Consider the following 21,558-nt stretch of genomic DNA (forward strand, 5'->3'; position numbering starts at 1 on the left):
ACTCCATATTAACCATTAATCACTCCTGTGCACCCTGTGATTTTTACCTATTTGGAAAACTTCATTTGCCCATGAAAGGACACTGGTTTCAGGACATTTCAGCTATCCAAAAGGCGACGACCGATATTCTCAAGAGCATTCCGAAAAATGACCTTAAACACTCATTTGAAATGCTAACCGGGCTAAACGCTGTATCGAAGCACAAGGCAACAATAAAAAAATGTAACTTTTGAAAAATATTCATTTTTCGTTGTTTTCTTTTTTAACAGTCCTGTTTCTTTTGCGACAGACCTTGTACGAGTATGTATACAAATATGTGCTGTATGGGTTTTCACAGAGGTAAGTATGTATGTGAGATGTTTAATTTATTCTACAAATATTGTTTTTATTTAAAGAACCGTATATTTATTTTCTTAATTTGTATTATTTAATTGTATTCTATGTCTGAAAGTATAAAAGCATTGGCAAACAAGTAAGGAAGGGCTAAGTTCGGGTGTCACAACATTTTATACTCTCGCATGATAAAGTGATAATCGAGATTTCATTATCCGGGTGATTTACCGATATTTTCGGTGAAAAATTAGGTTAGGTTAGGTTAGGCACTGAGTTCTTCGTGTTCGATATCAGGGACCTTGAAAAGTTATAGTCCGATCACGACAATTTTTCCACAAGGGATACCTCTGCTCAAATGCAGTATTTGTATAAAGTTTCATTCCGCTATCATCATTGGTTCCTAATGTATATATTATACAGAGAAGGCATCATATGGAATTCAAAATAGCGTTATATTGGAAGAAGGCGTGGTTGTGAACTGATTTCACCCATATTTCGTACATGTCATCAGAGTGTTAAGAAAATATTATACGCCGAATTTCATTGAAATCGGTAGAGTAGTTCCTGAGATATGGTTTTTGGGCCACGCCCATTTTCAATTTAAAAAAAAAAAGCCTGGGTGCAGCTTCCTTCTGCCATTTCTTCCGTAAAATTTAGTGTTTCTGACGTTTTTTGTTAGTCGGTTAACGCACTTTTAGTGATTTTCAACATAACCTTTGTATGGGAGGTGGGCGTAGTTATTATCCGATTTCTTCCATTTTTGAACTGTATATGGAAATGCCTGAAGGAAACGACTCTATAGAGTTTGGTTGACATAGCTATAATAGTTTCCGAGATATGTACAAAAAACTTAGTAGGGGGCGGGGCCACGCCCACTTTTCCAAAAAAATTACGTGCAAATATGCCCCTCCCTAATGCAATCCTTTGTGTCAAATTTCACTTTAATATCTTTATTTATGGCTTACGGTTCCCGCCATTTTGTGGGCGTGGCAGTGGGCCGATTTTGCTTATCTTCGAACTTAACCTTCTTATAGAGCCAAGGAATACGTGTACCAAGTTTCATCATGATATCTTATTTTTACTCAAGTTACAGCTTGCACGTACGGACAGACGGACGGACGGACAGACAGACATCCGGATTTCAACTCTACTCGTCACCCTGATCACTTTGGTATATATAACCCTATATCTGACTCTTTTAGTTTTAGGACTTACAAACAACCGTTATGTGAACAAAACTATAATACTCTCTTTAGCAACTTTGTTGCGAGAGTATAAAAACACATCAATATGCAAACATAATTCGCGTTTAGAAGCATGTGCGAAGAGAGATGGTACACGTATTTCTTGGCTCCATATGAAGGTTAAGTTCGAAGATGGGCAAAATCGGCCCACTGCCACGCCCACAAAATGGCGGAAACCGGAAACATATAAAGTGTCATAACTAAGCCATAAATAAAGATATTAAAGTAAAATTTAGCACAAAAGATCGCATTAAATAGGGGCATATTTGGACGTAATTTTTCTGGAAAAGTGGGTGTGGCCCCGCCCCCTACTAAGTTTTTGTACATATCTCGGAAACTACTATAGCTATGTCAACCAAACTCTATGAAGTCGTTTCCTTTAGGCATTTCCATATACAATTCAATAATGGAAGAAATCGGATAATAACCACGCCCACCTCCCATACAAAGGTTATGTTGAAAATCACTAAAAGTTCGTAAACCGAATAACAAAAAACGTCAGAAACACTAAATTTTACGGAAGAAATGGCAGAAGGAAGCTGCGCCCAGGCTTTTTTTAAAAATTGAAAATGGGCGTGACGTCGCCCACTTATGGACCAAAAACCATATCTCAGGAACTACTCTACCGATTTCAATGAAATTCGGTATATAATATTTTCTTAACACTCTGATGACATGTACGAAATATGGGTGAAATCGGTTTACAACCACGCCTTCTTCCAATATAACGCTATTTTGAATTCCATCTGATGCCTTATCTGTGTAATATATACATTAGGAACCAATGATGATAGCGGAATAAAACTTTACACAAATACGGTATTTGAGCTGAGGTATCCCTTGTGGAAAAATTGTCGTGATCGGACTATAACTTTTCAAGGTCCCTGATATCGAACACGAAGAACTCAGTGCCTAACCTAACCTAACCTAATTTTTCATTTAATTTAATTCTAATTAATTTTACAGCAAAATAAAAAATATGTAAATGACGGATAATGAAATCTCGATTATCACTTTATCATGCGAGGGTATAAAATGTTCGGTGACACCCGAACTTAGCCCTTCCCTACTTGTTTTATAATTATGTATGATCCTTTTGAGGATATATATACATATGTATATGTATGTTTGTAATCGTTCTTTTTTATACTCTTGCTACCTGTTGCTATAGAGTATTATAGTTTTGTTCACCTAACGGTTGTACATATCACCTAAAAAACTAATATATAAATAATCAGGATGACAAGAAAACTTGAAATTCGGGTGACTGTCTGTCTGTCCGTCCGTGCAAGCTGTTTGAATTGTTTGAAAAAAATTGAGATATCTTGCTGAAATTTGGACTGCGGGTTTCTTAGTACAAAAAAAATACTATTATGTAAATGGACTACTACCACGCCCACAAATCGCCATTAACCGAAAACATATAATACGAGTATGCCATAACTAAGAACTAAATTAAGATATAAAACTGTGATTACAGAGAATCGCAGTGGTAAACCGCTCTCTAGCAACAACCTAATTTGTACAGATCTTATAAGTATGTATGTATGTACAACTTCTATCGATAGTGTGCAAATTGGATAAATCAATAACTAAATACATCAGAGACATAAAATTTTACCTCCGAGATGGTATGAGAGAGCTTTTTTGGAGTTGGTGTAAAATTGGACGATGAGCGTGGCACCGCCCACTTTTTGGTGAAATGACTTTATACATATATTATAAGTAGAATTAAAGGATAATCTTTCTCTTAGAATGGTATGTCTGTATAGCCCCCATGTACTTAATAAAAAGATTTCCGGCTGACTTTACTCTAAATGATTGGTTTTACACCTTAAAGTATTTCCTTGGCTTTGATTCTTGCAAATTGCAAGAGTATAAAATGTTCAGTTGCACCCGAACTTAACCCTTCCTTACTTGTTTTAGTATTTGTAGTCACGTCTGCACTGTATACTTTGTTTGTTTGATTATATAACTTTTAATGTGTACTTATATATCTTATCTTATTAATGTATTTTTCAATTTGTATACACTTCACTCCTTTTGTTTAGTTGACTGCAATTTAATTTTTTCTTTGTTTGTTCTTTCCACAGATATTGATGAGAAGATCTCGAATGTACGTTGATAAAACCACTTGTCATCTGTATGTACGATTACAGAGGGAAGTACGATGATATATGGCTAAAATTACTTACACAGAATGTTGCCAGGGTACAACAATCAAAATGGTCCGTTAATTCAAGTAATTGAATATCGCTACACAACTTCTGATGGCTAGAGATGTGGGCAATTTTTGTGCGTGTGTGACCTCTCACGGTCGCCAAATTATGTTTCAGCCCAAGACTAGATTAATGATAAGTTAACAATTCGATTGTATTTAACATAAGTACAGAGGTGAGCCTAACGGTGACCATGAATATCATCTGATTTTGCACAGTGTAATGCTTCTGACTAAACGAGTACAATGCTACAGGGATATGCAGACGATATTGACATCAAAGGCCTTAACAACTGCCTTTTCAAGCCTGGAAAAAGAAGCGAAAAAGGTTGGTCTTCTGGAGAACGAGAGGAAGGCAAAGTACCTGGGAGCCACTTATAATTATTCATCGCGTCTTGAGAACCACGTCACGAGTGGTGGCTAAAAATATGAAAAAGTTAAGGAGTTTCTATATCTGAGGAACAGCAGCCTAAGCCTAGAGATAAAGCGCAGAATAACTCTTGCAAACAGGTTCTCCTTTGGGATCGGTAGGTAATTAATAAGCAGGAACGTCTCTCGATGAACAAAAATTACACTTTATAAGTCTCTCATTATTCCCGTTCTATATGTGGAGCATTCTTGAGAACTATTCTTTGCAAGATTATCTGAGCCGTCCGCGTGGGCGATGAGTATCGAAGAAAATGGAGCCACAATCTGAGTGACCATATGGCGACATGGACATAATTATGAGCCCATGTCGTTCGTAGTGAAGATGATGCTCCCGTGAAAAGCTCCTTGGCCAACGGAAGCAAGGGCGCCTACCCTTCCAATAGAAGGACCAAGTGCACAGTGCTAAAGAAATTCTATGTAAAGTCGAATCTAAAAAAAAACAAATAAAAAAAAAAACAAATTGATCTGAACTCTTGACATTTTAATATTAAATTATTAGTCCCTTGTAAAGGACATTAAAAAAAGTTCAAGAGGAACAAATTCATTACAGCTGTTTTATACCCAATGGTTTAAGCTCAAATTTTGAAAAAAAAAAAACTTATATTAAGTTCCTATTATTCGATCACCGTTTCCAATATATATATTGTAGTACAAAAGATGGGTGGAAGGTACGCTAAGCGAATTAATAATGATAATTAAAGGAAATAGTGCTCTCAGGAAAATGGAACGCTTTTCAAATCCTGGTTTAGTTCGCAGGCTTCAATTCTTATTAAGAGAATTAGAATAAAATATTGAAGACTTCGAAATAAACGAAATATGCTCTCTAGATAGTATAGAGATAGTAATAGAGAAAACTCGTGACTGTGTTTGAATTTATTAGCCAGCACGAAGATGAAGAGTTAAGTCGTGAATTCTATGATTTAAGAAATAGATTTTACAAAACTCAAATTAAAATCTAATAGCAAAAAAAATTATGCCAATTTTACGTTGCCTCAAGTTGACATTCAGGAGAATACGCTCATTGGCAAACTTTTAGAAAATTGTTTGAGCAACTCGTAGTCTCTCAAAATATTTTAGATACGTATAAAATATGTATTTTAAAAACTAAATTAAGAGGATCGGTTGCAAGTTGTATTGCAAATTAACCTTCAACCTCGACGAAATTTTCTGTTGCCTGGAACCTTCTTAATGAAAAATTTACGAATAAAAGGTTACTAGCAAATAATCATTTCAAACAAATTTTAGATGCACCAGTAGTGACTAAGACTGATTTTAGTGTACGAAAATTTAAAAAAAAAAATCAAGAAAAAATTTCTGAAAGTATACAAGCATTGGAAAGCCTCAGTTTCTCTGCAGACAATTTGTTACAAGGATTATTAAACTATACGCTTGTGCAAAAATTAGACAACAATTTAAAGCTTAGGTAAGAAAATTCCCTTAAAGACCCTAAGGAAATACCGACCTTAAATTCACTACACTCGTTTCTGATTCATGAAGGGAATGCACCACAAGCAGCACAAATTTCAAACAAATCTCCAAAATTTAAAAATGCAGTATTTAAATGCATAATGGGATGTAATACTCAACAGTATGTATTTTATTGTTATAAATTTAAAGCTCTTTCTACTCAGGACGAATGGGATGCAGTAATGAAAAATAAATTATGCACCAAATGTCTTAAAATAGGGCACAATTTAAAAGAATTTAAAGGCGAAAATTGCCTCACATGTCATGAAAACCATTATTTATGGTTTCACAATGATACATTTTTTAAAGCAAAAAGGACGGTTATTCAAAATACAAAGAATGACAGATTAAAAAGTGATTCTGAACATGTCCTGTTAAAAGCAATTGTTGATTGATCAATACGAAAGAAACAGTTAATCTTCCATTAAAATCAATAATAGATCCTTTGAAACAAATTTAGACAACATTGTAGTACAAAAGATTATGTCTCATGTTCCCACAAAATACATTAAAGTTAAAAAAATTCCAGAAGATATAAAACTGTCCGACCCTCCATTTATGTAATGTTCCAGGTAAAATTGATTTATTCCGAGTATTAAGTGCGGGCATATTCTTTGATTTGTTAAAAGAAGAAAAAATAAATATTTAAAATGTAAATTACAAATTCCAGAATAGTGTTTGGGTGGTTGATATATGTGCGTATCACCTAACATAACTTCCAAATTAGCGCACTGTGGTGTTGTAACATATTTACTTAAAAATAATCAACAAAAACATTTTTGGGAAATTGAATCCATTGAAAATAGAGTGTTAATAAAACTAAAAAAGAAACACGGTACGTAATAATTAAAAATTTTCTGCAGATAGTAAATTTACTATAACCATTTCATTCAAAAAGGAAAATATAAACTCAGGAGATTCTTCACAAGCAAAAGGAAGATTAATCTCTCTAGATAGAAAACTTAAAAACCACAAAAAAGAAATAAATGGCAAGTTCTATTTGAAACGATTAAAACTGGTATGTATGCAGCTCTCAAGAAACGTAAAAACTTCATATAAAAAAACGCTTAAGAAACGGTCCAGAAACGTTCCTGCGATAAAGTTACTTGTGCTAGTACGCAGCTCTTAAGAAAGCTAGTACAGGTATCCCTCGAATAACACGGTTAATTGGTTCCGTGTTATTTGAAATTTAAAAGGTAAAACTTTATAAACGCAATAATTTTTAAATTACATATGTTCAACCACTGTCACTCTCCAAAGATTGATTTGTTTTTCCTTGAAGAGGTAGAGGATCCTTAAATTTCAATTTTTAAAAGGAATTTTCGCGGCTTCGTGTAATTCGAACCCCGTGTTATTCGAGGGTTGTCGCAATTTTTAACCGTGCTATTCGAGATTTCGTGCAACTCAAGTACCGTGCTATTCGAGGGATACCTGTACTAATTTTTAATACTTTTTTTCAATAAAATGTGAATATGGCAAACCTGGTTTTGCGAAGAAACATCAAATCAACAATTGTTTCTTGCAGGAAATTCGAAGTAATCGTCAAATTCATCCTAAATTAGTTGAAATCATTATTATAAAGTATGTTCCATTTTGAAATGTTGTATAAAACCAACCAATCATCAACAACATTCCTTAAATCTCAATGAAAATATTTGTGTTACCATACACATACATACATACGCACAAAGTTTGTTTACTTTGTTTATTCTCTCTTGCTCTTCTAATGTGGATCATTCACAATGCGTAACCAGCTGTCAAAATTACTTGAGAAATAATGTATTTTTGTTCTTGAGCAATTACTTGAGAGCTGCGTACCAACCTTAAAGAACAAAATATTCCACATTGCAGTGTTTAAGCCAAGATGGCAAATGTAAGAAATGTAGACGTAAGGATATGCAATGGCACATCGTAAAGAGGAGTGAACAACTGTTATCCTTTTCCTACCGAGGAAAAAATACGTAAATAACCAATAGATAGAGATTCGGTCGACTCGAACTAAAAAACAAGAAAAACAAAAACCTTAAAAAAAATAGATGTTGGGTTGATTTGGACAGCCTGGGATATACTTATCCACATCGATATATTTCAAGAAAGGCAACTAATTTCAAATTCACTAAAACATTTGAAATACTCAACGATATTTGTAGAGATTTAAGTGAACACAATGATTCAGCAGCTGCACAACAAATACTTAGATATTTAACAGCTTTACGCCATCATCGCGTTCATGGGGAGGATGATACAAAGGAAGACCAGGTCAGTGTTACCCTTTATAGGGTCAGTATACTACTCCTAGTTTGACCTGATGAATGAAGAATACTTACGGTGTATAATATCAGTATGGTTGTCGAGGGTCGCTAATTGATGGTATTTGCAACTTGCTGGCAAAGTGTGCTGTATTGCTGGTTATCGTGATATGGGCAAAGGTTGTGCACAAGCTCTGCGTAGTTTCGGCAGAATCGTTATTGTCACCGAAATCGATTCCATCATTGCTTTGCAAGCGATTATTAAAGGCTATAAAATAACCAACATGGAGCATACAAAGATGCTACTATCTTTGTAACAACAACTGGTTGCAAGGACATTGTTAATGGCGCACATTGAGAACACATGTTCGATGATGCGATCGTTTGTAATTTTGGTAATTTCGATTGTGAAATCGACGTCGCCTGGTTGAATGCCAATGCCAAGGAAAAGATTAATGTCAAACCCCAAGATCGTTATACACTATCCACTGGTAATCATATTATTTTGTTGGCCGAAGGACGTCTGGTAAATTTGTGCTGCGCGCACGGCCATCCCAGCTTGTGATGTTCAAATCGTTCAGAAATTAAGTGCTGGCACAAATCGAATTGTGGACCAAGGCTGATAAATACAACGAGATGTGCCTCTGTTGCCGAAAATGCTCGATGAAGAGGTCGCTAGTCTACACTTGGAGAAATTGGGCATACGATCTAAAAAGTTACAGGATTAAATTCGAAATACCTCGAACTAGAATGACGTCATATAGTGCATTACGGCATGAATACTGACAATCGTAACAATAGTCCTACGACACATCTGTAATTCAGCAAGGCACGCATATCCGGTAGGAGGATATATCTTACGAAATTAATTAATAATATTAGTAAATTAGAATAATATTAAAAATTTAAAATGTAGTACAATAGAAAATAGCGTATATAAGAAAAATTATTAAAAGTTCGAGCCGCCAATCTTGTGAAGGAAATCTTTGCGCGGTGGCCATGCGAATATCGCATTCAATGGAACGAGGAGCTGTATGAGATATACGACATTGACACAGTTCTGCGAATTAAGGGACAGTGGCAGCGCTGGCTAGGTCATATTGTATGTATTCTTAATTATTTTTCTTCTAATGTTATACTAACTCTTTGTAAAAAGAACATTTTTTGGCTTTTTAATACCTAATAATCATTAAAATTTGAAGATTGTCGAAATATAAAAATATTTTTTACCTTAGTTACGCCTGCAGAATCACTTCGAAAGTTAAAGTCGCCAAATAGAAAATAAGGTACAATTTCATTGTCTTTGTCCATATCGAATCTAGAAAATTTTTGAGAAAGTAAGTTTTAATAAAATGGTTTAACTATTGATAGTGACCTTTGCAATGTGTGAATCAATGCCTTCCGCCTTCGTTGTGAATAAACTGAAGGGAATCCAATAAGTGCAGTTAAATTTGATGCATCATGAAATAAATGCATATTTACAAAATCTAAAATGGTACCATTAATATCCCAACGTGTTCTCATAAATCCTTTCCTTGACCATTTGCACTAGAAACAGTAATGTGTATAAGTATTATGTTTAGTATTTATTTCTGTACAAATTACCTCAGGAAAAAAATCAAGCGGAAATTTTGACTTATCTTTCGTTGCTACATTTTCTATATTGCCAAAATACAATTTTTTTCCTTGTGTAGTTTCCCACGAGCAATTTTTGAAATTCCAAAGACGACTGTTAGGTATAGAATTATGGCCGAAATACAAGTTTCCTAAAGCCTTAAAAAATTTGCACATTTCAACAATTAAATTAAATTATAATAGTAATGCATTTACCGTAAACTGCTCCTGTGAATTAAAGTTTTCATCCAGATATATGCGCACAATGGAGAATTCTTGCATTTCATAAGCTTCACAGAGAGATTTCACAAACTCTTTCACATAATGAGAAGATTGCTCGTAGGTTTTTCCGCCAACTTCTTGCAAGTGAAGAGCTATGAATTGTGGGTGTAGTTGTTTTACTGTTAACATGAACTCATGAATCCATTGTTGCATCAATATTAAAGGCTGCAAGAATTGACAAATTTATTAAGTGCAATAGCTTCTTTAAGAATCGAATCTTGAAGAATGTTGTACAATCATTCTAAGTCTTAAAAATAGTTATATGCACTTTTATCACATTTATTTTTTTACCTTTTTCTAGTTTTGGTTTAATATTCAAACGAAGCTAAAAAATATTACAGCTTTGATGGTAGACTGCATTAAAATATAATTTTTTATAGCAATATGGTACATAATATTAAGAAAATAGTATATGTATTAGGGTGCTTCAAAAAAAAATTTTGGAAACTTTTTTGAACTCCTATCCCCTCAAATGTTTGTGATTGACATACAAAAAATCCTCCCTCGAGTCAGGCGCTGTAGCTTAAGGGGTATTCTACTCTAGAATTTTGAAAAATTCGAATTTTTTCATATATTTAAAGTTTAGACCCTTAGGAACATATCCTCCAAAGGATTTTAAAAATTAAAATTATTTTAAGAGCTACAGTTACTTTAGTGACGCAGTACCTAGCCCGGTAGGAAGACTCACTTTTTTAAACGCGTTTTTCTCGAAACTACTTTTTTCCACACGGTATCTCAAGTTCTATACAACGGATTTACTTGAAATTTTGTGTGAACCTTCTTTATGTAATCCTTTATCCTTTATCTTTATATAATCCTTAAGCCTTTGTTTTTAATATTTAAAAAAAATTCAGGAATTTTAAAAAAATTCAGGAATTTCAAAAAAAAGCGTAAAAAATGATTCTTATTTTCAGGCAGTCGCCATTTTTCAAAAACTTTTTTGTTTCGTGTTCCCTGAGGTAAGGACTATACGAGAGCTGCTATATATATTTCTGGCCTAATAATGAAAATAGGAATATTTATCAACGAAAATGTTTTTTTTTTTTCGTTGGATTTGGCTCGTCTTGGAAGACCCACACGGTCGATTGCTGTTTTGTTTCGGGCTCATATGCATAGATCCATGATTCGTCTTTTGTGACGATCTTATAAATGTCTTTTGAAGCACCGCGATCGTATTTTTTCAGCATTTCTTTACACCAATCCACACGAGCCTTTTTTTGAGCGATTGTCAAATTGGCCGGGATCCACCGAGAACAAACTTTTTTTACGGCCAGGTTTCATGCAATATCGAATGTATGCTGGTGGGAGAAATGCATAGGCATGCCTCTATCTGAAGGTATGTTACATGACGCACTTGCATTATCAGATCACGTACGGCATCGATGTGCGTTTTATTTGTCCATGACTTACATAGCTATTAGCTTGTGATGGTCAAATAAAACACGCGTAATATATTTCTGTATTGCTGTCCCATGTGTGTGGCACATACTCCCAAAAACTTGGCCGAGCAAATACAAAAAGTTTCAACTGAGTGGGGGGTATTTGATAAAGTAATATTTTCTGTGTCTGATAACGCAAACAATATAAATATAGCCTTGCAAAATGAGCTCAAACTACGCCACTTCGGCTGTTTTGCGCATACGTTAAACTTAATTGTTAAAACAAGTAGAAGTGGCGTTAATACTGTTTTACAAAAAGTAAAACAAATTGGCGCACATTTCAGAAAAAACACTTCTACGAATCAAAAAATTTGGAAGTTTTCAACGCAATGCTGATACTGAATTTTTAAAACTACTTGTAATTCAAAGTGTTGATACTCGCTGGAATTCTACATTTTATAAGGTTGAATTACCATGAATTAATCCAGATGAAGTTGCTGCTAAAGTATTTGCCTTAAAATTAACACTTTTTGAGTACACCACAAAAGAAATAAGCGGCCAAAAATATTGCACTGGAACAATAACCATTGATCTACCTATCGAAATGGTCTCAAAAACGTGTTTACTAGGTGAACAAAGGCCAATACTTATTTAGATCCAGTAAAAGCAGTGGCTTTTGAATTATTAAATGGTACATAGGCTGCTATATATAAATCAATCGTGGCCAACGCTCGCTCAAAGACGAATTTCGTGAAGGTCGTCCAAAAACAGCCGTTGTGCCAGAAAACATCGATGCCGTACGTGAACTGATAATGCAAGACCGTCATGTAACATACCTTCAGATAGAGGCATGCCTATGCCTTTCTCCCACCAGCATACATTCGATATTGCATGAACACCTGGCCGTAAAAAATGTTTGTTCTCGTTGGATCCCGCACACTTTGACAATCGCTCAAAATAAGGCTCGTGTGGATTGGTGTAAAGAAATGCTGAAAAAATACGATCGCGGTGCTTCAAAAGACGTTTATAAGATCGTCACAGTTGACGAATCATGGATCTATGCGTATGAGCCCGAAACAAAACAGCAATCGACCGTGTGGGTCTTCCAAGACGAGCCAAATCCAACGAAAAAAAAAAAAAAAAAACCAGTTTCGTTGATGAATATTCCTATTTTCATTATTAGGCCAGAAATATATATAGCAGCCCTCGTATAAATAAAAGATTAGGGAATACAGGAAAATACTTGGATCTTCTTTTAAAAAATTTCGCCTTTTTTGACCCCACAATAGCCGACATATTTATTTAAAAATCGTATAATTGCAGATGTAAGTAGAGTAATTCAAGAAGTGCTGGCAAATTAACCCCAAAAACCACAAGTAAAAACTGAGAGTTTTCAATATGCAGCTATATGGACTCCAATATTGCATCAAACAAGCCTCATCGTACTTGTAATTTAAGAGCCATTATCGAGACTCAGCGTTATTTGGAAGAGGTAGTAATTGCTCGGAATATGGACCGCTTCAAATGGCGGCAGCACAACAAATATAAATATCCATATCTATCTCCCATAGCTCGGATAAAATTAGGATTAAACATCCAAACATGTCATCGGTTCCTTGCGAACGGCTCCTTTCTTAAGCCGGACTTATTTTAAGTGAAAGGAAAATGCGCTTGAACGATGAAAAGACAAAAATGTGAGTTAATTATTTTCTTGTTCTTACTTAATTACTTTAGCTCAGGGATGGACATATTAGCCCTCAGTGGCATTTTGCCCGTGCGGGCACGAGTGCACATTTTGAGGGCTAGGTGAGGCGATCATCGCGGGCAAACATGAAGAGGGAAGTAAGAGCAACCTATTTTACCACATCATGTTTACAAATGAGAGCGCACGCATATATGGGAAGTTGCACTGTGGGTAATAACAGTAAAATTGCCTAATAATTTTAAGTTTCTTTGTAACTACTATAAATTTATAAAATGTAAGGCAAATAACAAAAAGTATAATAAATATTTGATTTTAGTAATCATTTTTTAATATGTCTTTATATCAGCATTTAATTTTGTTTATTTGAAATAATAAATTATATGTTTGGTTTAATGTCATTTGCTATAACTCCACGCATTATTGTACCAAGTACCAAAATTTAAATCAGATAACATACTTCTTATTTTATATATAATTTTCGAAGCAAACAGTTTCATACCAGGTTATTTCTTTAAACTTCCTTATCCCTTTCAGACCTGAGAAATTAAAGTTTACAGATTTTAACGCCGCTTTGCACAGTTGCTAATATGACCATTGTGAATGCAAAAAAAAATAATAAAAAAAAATTATACGAAGAAGGATTCCTAGAAAAAGGACTCGCACAATTGTGTATTACCGGTCTTAAGGCCATATTATTGAAAGAAAAAGCAGTACGATTTAAAAATCTTATTTCAAGAAAAAAAAATGATTTTATATTGATGGAATGTATTTAAAAATAATATTCATGTACATTGATTGAAAGCGATCAGGATCGAACAGGTGGATTAATTGGCCTTTCAGTGAATTTGGCCAATACTTCGCCGAGCTCAGATTTAAACTTAAATAGGTCTTTAATATTCTTTTTTCGCATGCCCGCCTTTAGTGCATCGGCTCTGTACTCTCTTCATGCATTGCATACTGCCATGTCAATCAAATGAAAAGTTGTTTTTACAGTACATTTCTTTGTTTTTATAAAAATTCTGTAGTATTCCACTGACTGATCAGCTGCGTCAACTCCGCCCATTTTAGCGTTGTAACGCTTCACGATTTGAGGGCATGGTACATTAATGTGCTTGCGTTCCTTTTTGCACCACCTTTGTACCACTCCAACTGGGTCTTTTCCACATTCTGTGGATACTAGCGTAACGCACTTGCTATCGCGCCATTTAACTGCAACTACATTACCTTTCACAAACTGGCTTATGTCTCCTCTATTCATATTTCGGTCTAACGGAAAATCTATCCTCTGCACAGGCAATCGGTTTAAAGCTATGGTCCCAGTAGCCTTGTAGCCGAGTTCCAGGAGCTTTTTTAAAAGCGGAATCGTGGTAAAGTACCGATCAAAATAGAGAAAACTCCCTTTCGGCAAATGGTTTGTCAATCTGATGACAATAGACGGTCCAACTCCCAAGCCAGTGTCAGAAAAAGTTCCTACTCCTTGGAATATTTCGAAATCGACGACGAGCCCGCTTTAAGTCGCAACAACAAGGTTCTTAAGACCTACAGGTCTCGGTTTATTTTTAACGTATTGCCGCATGGACGCCCTTCCTGTAAATGGGATCATTTGCTCATCAATCGAGTATGCCGTAATTTCTGTTGCTAGTGCTTGGCATCGAGATCTAACGCAGTCTATAACCGGCTGAATCTTAGACAGTTTGTTTGTCGGAGGCTGTAGAGTATCAATAAAATGGGGGCTGTTCCTTAATGTAAAGAATTTATCTCTGGTCATCCCGTTTTTTATTTGTGCTAATCCGAAGCCTTTCGACCAATACATCCGGACTCTGGGGTAAGCTAGGCAACCCATTATGATATGGAGTCCATAAAGATTTTTAATATCTGCAGCAGTAACATTGAGGACAGATCCATGCTGAGATAAGTGATACTTATTCGTGAAAAACGCGGCGTTTTGAAAATGATCTTCAGGAAAATATTTCTGAAAATACTCCATGGGTGTACCAACTAAAATATTTCCTTGATGACTTGTTTGTTGCGGGGGCGTCGAGTCAACAAAACCGATGTTCTTCCAGACTTCATCCCGAGCAGATACGATTGTATTTACATGACTTACAGTTGGGTCTTGATTAGCTGGAAGTAAAATTTCATCTTCCGAAGAAGTTTCATTACAATCCGACTCGGATGAACCGCCCATTTGCCTATTTGGTGGTTCCCAGAGCGCATCATCATTTGAGTCATCAGAACTAAAGTCAGCATCGGAATTCTCCAATATTTGGAGAACTTGAAGCACGTCCTCATCAGGATTCAAATTGAAATGACCTGGAATGACACAATTGTGCGGATAAATGAAAATGCGAGGTCACACAATTGTGCGGTACTTTTTTAAACTTGTTCAAAACACTTAATTTAATTATAATTTTTTCACATTAAGACAACATTATTAAATATTTTTCAATACACATTTTTGCAAAACATCACGAAACTAAAACACTGTACAAAATTTATTTCAATTTACCTTTTTCCATTCTTGACAACACGGCTGAACACTTCAAAACTTTGCAAATTGTGAAAAAATATACAAAAAATCAAAGCAACCGTTGAAAAGAACCCTTAGAAATAAATGACACAATCATTGCTTTCGGGTCTTAACACGTAGTAAAGCGAAAAAAAAAAATTTAACATATTTTTAGTCTTACCCGCACAATTGTGTATTGAAGGTCTGAAATGGTTATAAAAAGTAATTTCAATAATAACTTCAGTTTATGAACCACTGTTTCTTCAAACACATATGACCAAATGAATCTTATGAGAGCGCAATGTAAATAATTACCCAACAACCCTTCTACCACTCGCCAATCCTAGAATTTCAAACGACTCAGCTGATTGCTCTCTCACACCGCCGATATACTGTAGTAATTACAAAAATTGTCTTCAATATATTTGAAATTTTCTTAAAATAACACAAATTCAGAATCGAATGCTATTATTTACAAATATATAAACTAGTTTTAATAGTTTCATTTCAGTTTTGATATTTTTTATTATGAAAAATTATAATTGAAAACTTAGATGTGTACAAAACTACGTATGCATATTGAGTAATGGCAACATTGTTCGAATGAAAACGAGAACAAAACGCTTGCCGCTCGTGGCGAAGTGATAGGCTAGCCAGTGAAAAACGCAGAATCGTGGGTCGTGTCAGCTGGCACGACCTATCTTATGGGCGCGCAATGTAACTGCACAGCAAAAAACGCTACTCCCTTCTCTCTTTGACGTGAGAATCCGTGACATTTGGATTTTGCCGCCGCAGCTGATTACTCTCTCACAACGCAGGGTTGCCAATATCTAAATACTGCAGTAATTATCAACTTTTATAATTCAATCTGTTCAATATGTTTGAAATTTTCTTAAAATAACTCAAAATCAGAGTCGAATGCTATTATTTATAAATATATAAACTATTTTTAATAGTTTGTTTTCAGTTTTGATATTTTATACTGTAAAAAATTGTAATTGAAAACAAAGATGTGCTCAAAACTATATATGTATGCGTATTGGGCAATAGGGTGGGTCGATTCCGGAATTTTTTCGATTCGGTATTTCTAATAGTGCGGAAAAGTTGCCTTAGTACTTCCTGATTCCAATGCAACTTTTTGTTTTGAGATCGGATTGCATCTTCAACCCGAACCTCGGCCTTGAAATTTCGGAAATTCGCCTAAAATCGTGAAATTGTCTACCTAGCACCTGAAATACGCATCTCATGGCAAAATGTATAAACAAAAGTTATTTGTCACGTCATTTGCTACCGAAATGGTATATGTGATCATGGCCGTAGGACGAACCGTTCCCGAGATACGAGCGAAAAGGCGGCGCGCCACAGCGCAAGGTGAAAATCGGCTTGCGGCCACACTTCACATTCATTCACCTACGCCAAAGGACACGTTCGGATAGGTCTCCACAAAATATTTTTTCATCGAGTTCCTTCACTCTTGTCGGTGATTTCGCCGAGTTCTATCACTTACATTCATTTCCCTGCGCCATACGACACGTTCGGGCTGGTCTCCACATAAATATTTTTTCATCGAGTTCCTTCACTCTTGTCGTTGATTTCGCCAGGTTCTATCACTCATATTCTCTCAACAAAACACAGAACTCAAAATGTCTGTATCTAAATTTAAATTTAGACAGAAATGTCCTGTGTTTGGCATATATCCGTACAATCTCTCTGAGTCCCAGTTACCTACTTACCAGGATGTTCTTTTGTGTTATCAGTTTGAAAGATTTGGTATAGGGCGACTCCGAGGCGACAACTATGAACCTAGGAGTAAAGAGGTTACAGAAATAGTTGCAAAAAAGGTTGAAAATACTAAAAAGTCATCTATTCCGATAGTTTCACACACCAGAGTTGTACAAATGCTCACCACATACCATAAGAAATTTCTGACTCTTAAACAAATATTTTTAAGGAACCCAATAGGTTTGAGCTCTAAAAGAGACGATGTGGAACATCTAGAAGTTGTCGGTGCTGATGGCACCAACACGAACACAGGTTGGAAAGGTGGAATCATTCGGAAACTAGAAGAAAGAATAGGTAGGCCATTACAGTGGGTTGTTTGTCTTCTACATTTCAACGAACTTCCTTTCCGTGCTCTTTTCGAACACATAGATGGTGTCTCAAAGAGTCCAAATACATTCTCTGGCGACATAGGTAAACTGCTCCCTTATTGTGAGAAGTTGCCTGTTGTCAAATTTGAAAGTTTTCCATCCTGCCAATTACCTTCTGAGGTTATTAATCCGACCCAACTTAGCACAGACCAAGCTTATCTCTATAAAATATCAGAAGCTGTTATTTCCGGTCAATGTTCCTCAGATTTAGCGTCGATGCATCCAGGTAACATGTGCAAATCTCGCTGGCTCACCTGTGCAAATAGAATTCTGAGATTATACATTTCTACTGACAAACCAACAAAGGAAATAAAGATTTTGGTCAAGTACATACTTACAGTTTACTCACCTTTGTGGTTTTCAATAAGATTCAACAGTTCAATCAAAGATGGCTCGCGCCATCTCTATGCTGCAATTCAAAGGTCGAGATACTTACCCGCTAAACTGCGCAAGGTTGTCGATTCATCCATTCAACAGAATGCTTTCTTTGCTCTTCCAGAAAACATTCTCCTTAGTATGATGACTGACGAACGGATAGAAGTCAGAAAGATGGCCCTTGACCGTCTTCTGGCAGCCAGAGAAGCAGAGTCTGACACCATAAATGGAAGAGTTAGATGTAATAAAGTGCCAAAGCTGAATTTCAAAGCTAATACTTATTACGATATGATTAACTGGAAGCCTATTACCTTGACTGTTCCACCAGTTCTTTGTTCAGTTTCTAACGAAGAACTCATAAAAGGGCTGTCGGGAGACACTGCAGAGGTATGGAAATTTAGTGAATTCCCCTCTCACACCGTGGCAGTCGAGAGAATCGTCAAACTGGTGACAGAGGCATCTTCTAAAGTTATTGGCCCCCAATCTCGTGATCTTTTTATACGCTTTACACTGAAATCTAGGCAACAAGTGCCAAAGTTTAGTACAAAATCTGATTTTATCAATAAATTTGATACAGATTCAGACTAAAACAAGCCTGACATATGGTTGGTTGATTGGGTTGGGCTTGGGAGGAACCCAAAGAGCAGCTACCTCCACGCGGTGGGTTCAGGGTGACCAATACAGGTTAGCTGAGAGCTGCAACAATTTTGACCTTGCGCTGTGGCGCGCCGCCTTTTCGCTCGTATCTCGGGAACGGTTCGTCCTACGGCCATGATCACATATACCATTTCGGTAGCAAATGACGTGACAAATAACTTTTGTTTTATACATTTTGCCATGAGATGCGTATTTCAGGTGCTAGGTAGACAATTTCACGATTTTAGGCGAATTTCCGAAATTTCAAGGCCGAGGTTCGGGTTGAAGATGCAATCCGATCTCAAAACAAAAAGTTGCATTGGAATCAGGAAGTACTAAGGCAACTTTTCCGCACTATTAGAAATACCGAATCGAAAAAAGTCCGGAATCGACCCACCCTATTGGGCAATGGCAACATTGTTCAAATGAAAACAAAGCAAAGATTACTGATTTCTGCGTTTTTACCACGTTTTTCACTGTGCACACATTTTGCCGATAAGGATGGAAAAGGAAGGAAGGGAGTAGCGTTTTTCACTGGCTAGCCTTTGAGAAGATGTTTCTGCCATTAGCGTTTGTATTCTATTTGTGTGCTTAGCCACTCTCAATCAATAATGCCATACCGCGCGAATATTGTATATTTTTATTTGATGATTTCTTATATTTTTGAAAATATGTGTTCCCTTTCTATAGCGCATATTATTATTTTAATACATTTCCAGAGGCAACTTAGATTTTTAAAATTTAACAAAACAATTATAGAAAAAAACCTCAATTTTTTGATTTTAATAAAACAACCAAACTGAAAATATCACAAATCATATATTTATATAAGCATTTTCATTAAATGGAACTGCAATATGTTTAAACACAATATGTAAATATAACGGTCACAAGTATCTTTTATTTTTTATATATGCAGATATACATTTGTACGTATAAAAGCCCACAAACTTGAGAAAACTTTGCCCAATTGTATCTAAAATGAATTTTTACAACTGGCATCACCACCATTAACTGATCTATCACATGTACAGTGGTGTGAACAAAATAGAAACAAATATAGGTGTTGTGAAGTTTTAAAATGTTGTTTTCTTATTAAATAAAATTGTTTTTAGATACAAGTATAACTTATATATTTTTTCCTAACAGTGATTAGAATTTCCCACCATCCAAAGGTAAATAAAAACAAATTTTAATGCGAAACTCTAAACCCTGCAAATTATGTTTACCTCTTTTTGTTCACACAACTGTACAATTCCGATATGAAGTAAACTTCCGCTCTTTAATTTGTGTACAATGTCAGTATTGCCGCAACCACTCTGCCAGGGATAATGGGATGCCCAACTTATTCCAGTGTGAGAGCGCCTCAAAATAAGCGTTTTTTATAACATTTTCCATTATGGCCAGATCGAACAAAATAAGAATTTTTGGGCATTTTAAATTAAAATACCCAACATTTATTACGATTGCAAATTATTATTTATTGGACTTTTAATATATGGCGAAACTACTTAATTCTTTTTTATGATTTTATGGTATATTAAAACAACTGATTTTCCATCTTTCAATACTTAATAAGGTGAATTAAGCCTGTTAGTTCTCAATTAATAAATGATTTTAATCAATTGTAATAGAAAATTAATTCTATTATGCATTAAATTACAAAACGTTTCATGAAATATATTTAAATTTCGCATTTTCTTTGATTTTCATTGTTTTAAATTTTTATTAGCGATCTTGAACGGCGGCAACAAATTCCTCCGTTCACATATATTTTTGGTATAATTTCAATCTGGCCGTTCCAGTCATTCCAATTGCGAAACGTCAACACCTACCCAATCCAGTCAACTGTCAAAGTTCGGTAGGTGAGCGGCTCTCACATTTCCAGTGACAGTTGAGTTGGGGATCTCTTTATCTCTGCACTCTGCGATGAACATTAAATTACGGAGGAATGTAATTGATTTTTTTTGCAACTTTTCGCAACTTGTTATGCCCTTCTCTCCGTAAACTGATATTCCCCTCATCTAGCCCCCGTGCGCACTTTGCTAACTTTGCGGGCTAAAAATGTGCCCATCCCTGCCTTAATGTACACCTTAGCCACAGCAACGTATGACCGGATTGGCTAGTATTTTTTATATTTATTTACATCTTCAAGGTTCTGATTTTCCGACAAAATTTTGATTTCACTCAGAATTGAATCGCATCATTAACGATACTTAATTTTTAGAAAAACTCACTTTCACTTATTGCTTTATGTAATTTGCTTTAGTTTAACTTTGAGCTTTAAGTTATTGTAACTACGAAAAATTTAAGCAAAACGGCAAATTTAACAGTTTATCGCGCTGCAAGAAATCTCCCTAATATTAGAAATGATTCCATTTTGTAATTTTTTCGTTAAATTAAGGTGAATAAATAAAGCAAAGGAAGCGCAGACGGCTTATAACACTGTGAAACATTTTTGGGATTATTGTCTGGGGGGTGAGAAATTCCAAGCCAGGGTGATGGTACTAGGTCAGTATAGTAAAACCCTCAAAGGGTTTGATGTTCGTATGTGTCAGTTTTTTGTATGACCTTTTAAATTTTTTCCTTATCTTGATGTTTTTTCGCTTAGTTCTAAGATTTTGGCAAAAACGTAGTTTAACATAACTCGCGAACCACTTGTCCGATTTTGATGAAACAAATTTAGAAAAATTAAGAATTACAATTTCTATTTGTTTTTATTCAAGAAAGTGTCATTTATCGCCTTTTTTTTTATAAATTTTAACCAATAACTCCAGACTTCTGGCCATAAACTACTAAAAAAATAAAGTAAACATTTTTTTTAAAAGACAGCGGCTACGCTGGCTAGGTCATGTTGTCCGGATGGATGAAAACACTCCAGCTCTGAAAGTATTCGACGCAGTACCCGCCGGGGGAAGCAGAGGAAGAGGAAGACCTCCACTCCGTTGGAAGGACCAAGTGGGGAAGG

At 35.5% G+C, this 21,558-nt stretch overlaps 1 protein-coding gene and 1 long non-coding RNA gene across 19 annotated transcripts in view; one reads left to right on the forward strand and one right to left on the reverse strand.

Moving 5' to 3' along the window:
• The window catches only part of LOC105228004 (inositol polyphosphate-5-phosphatase A), a 151,815-nt gene that overhangs the window by 105,692 nt on the left and 24,565 nt on the right, over positions 1-21,558 (reverse strand). For 14 of the 17 annotated variants that reach the window (XM_049449974.1, XM_049449980.1, XM_049449970.1 and 11 more), the window contains 4 exons: positions 9,771-10,001; positions 9,546-9,713; positions 9,316-9,488; positions 9,171-9,258 (listed from right to left, as the gene is read on the reverse strand). The exons of 1 other annotated variant lie outside the window; for it this stretch is intronic. In XM_049449974.1, the coding sequence (XP_049305931.1) occupies positions 9,171-9,258; positions 9,316-9,488; positions 9,546-9,713; positions 9,771-10,001 (660 nt within the window). 2 more of the 17 variants (XR_007421892.1, XR_007421894.1) reach the window with 2 other exon arrangements.
• LOC125776798 (uncharacterized) lies at positions 92-4,657 on the forward strand. 2 transcript variants are annotated; one of them, XR_007421970.1, is made up of 4 exons: positions 92-222; positions 290-339; positions 3,671-3,971; positions 4,051-4,657. It is a non-coding gene; the product is annotated as an uncharacterized LOC125776798 (long non-coding RNA). The 2 variants fall into 2 exon arrangements; XR_007421969.1 differs by having other exon boundaries at positions 204-339; positions 4,051-4,656.

This window comes from Bactrocera dorsalis, chromosome 2 (genome assembly GCF_023373825.1).
Source record: "Bactrocera dorsalis isolate Fly_Bdor chromosome 2, ASM2337382v1, whole genome shotgun sequence".
Classification (NCBI taxonomy): Eukaryota; Metazoa; Arthropoda; class Insecta; order Diptera; family Tephritidae; genus Bactrocera; species Bactrocera dorsalis.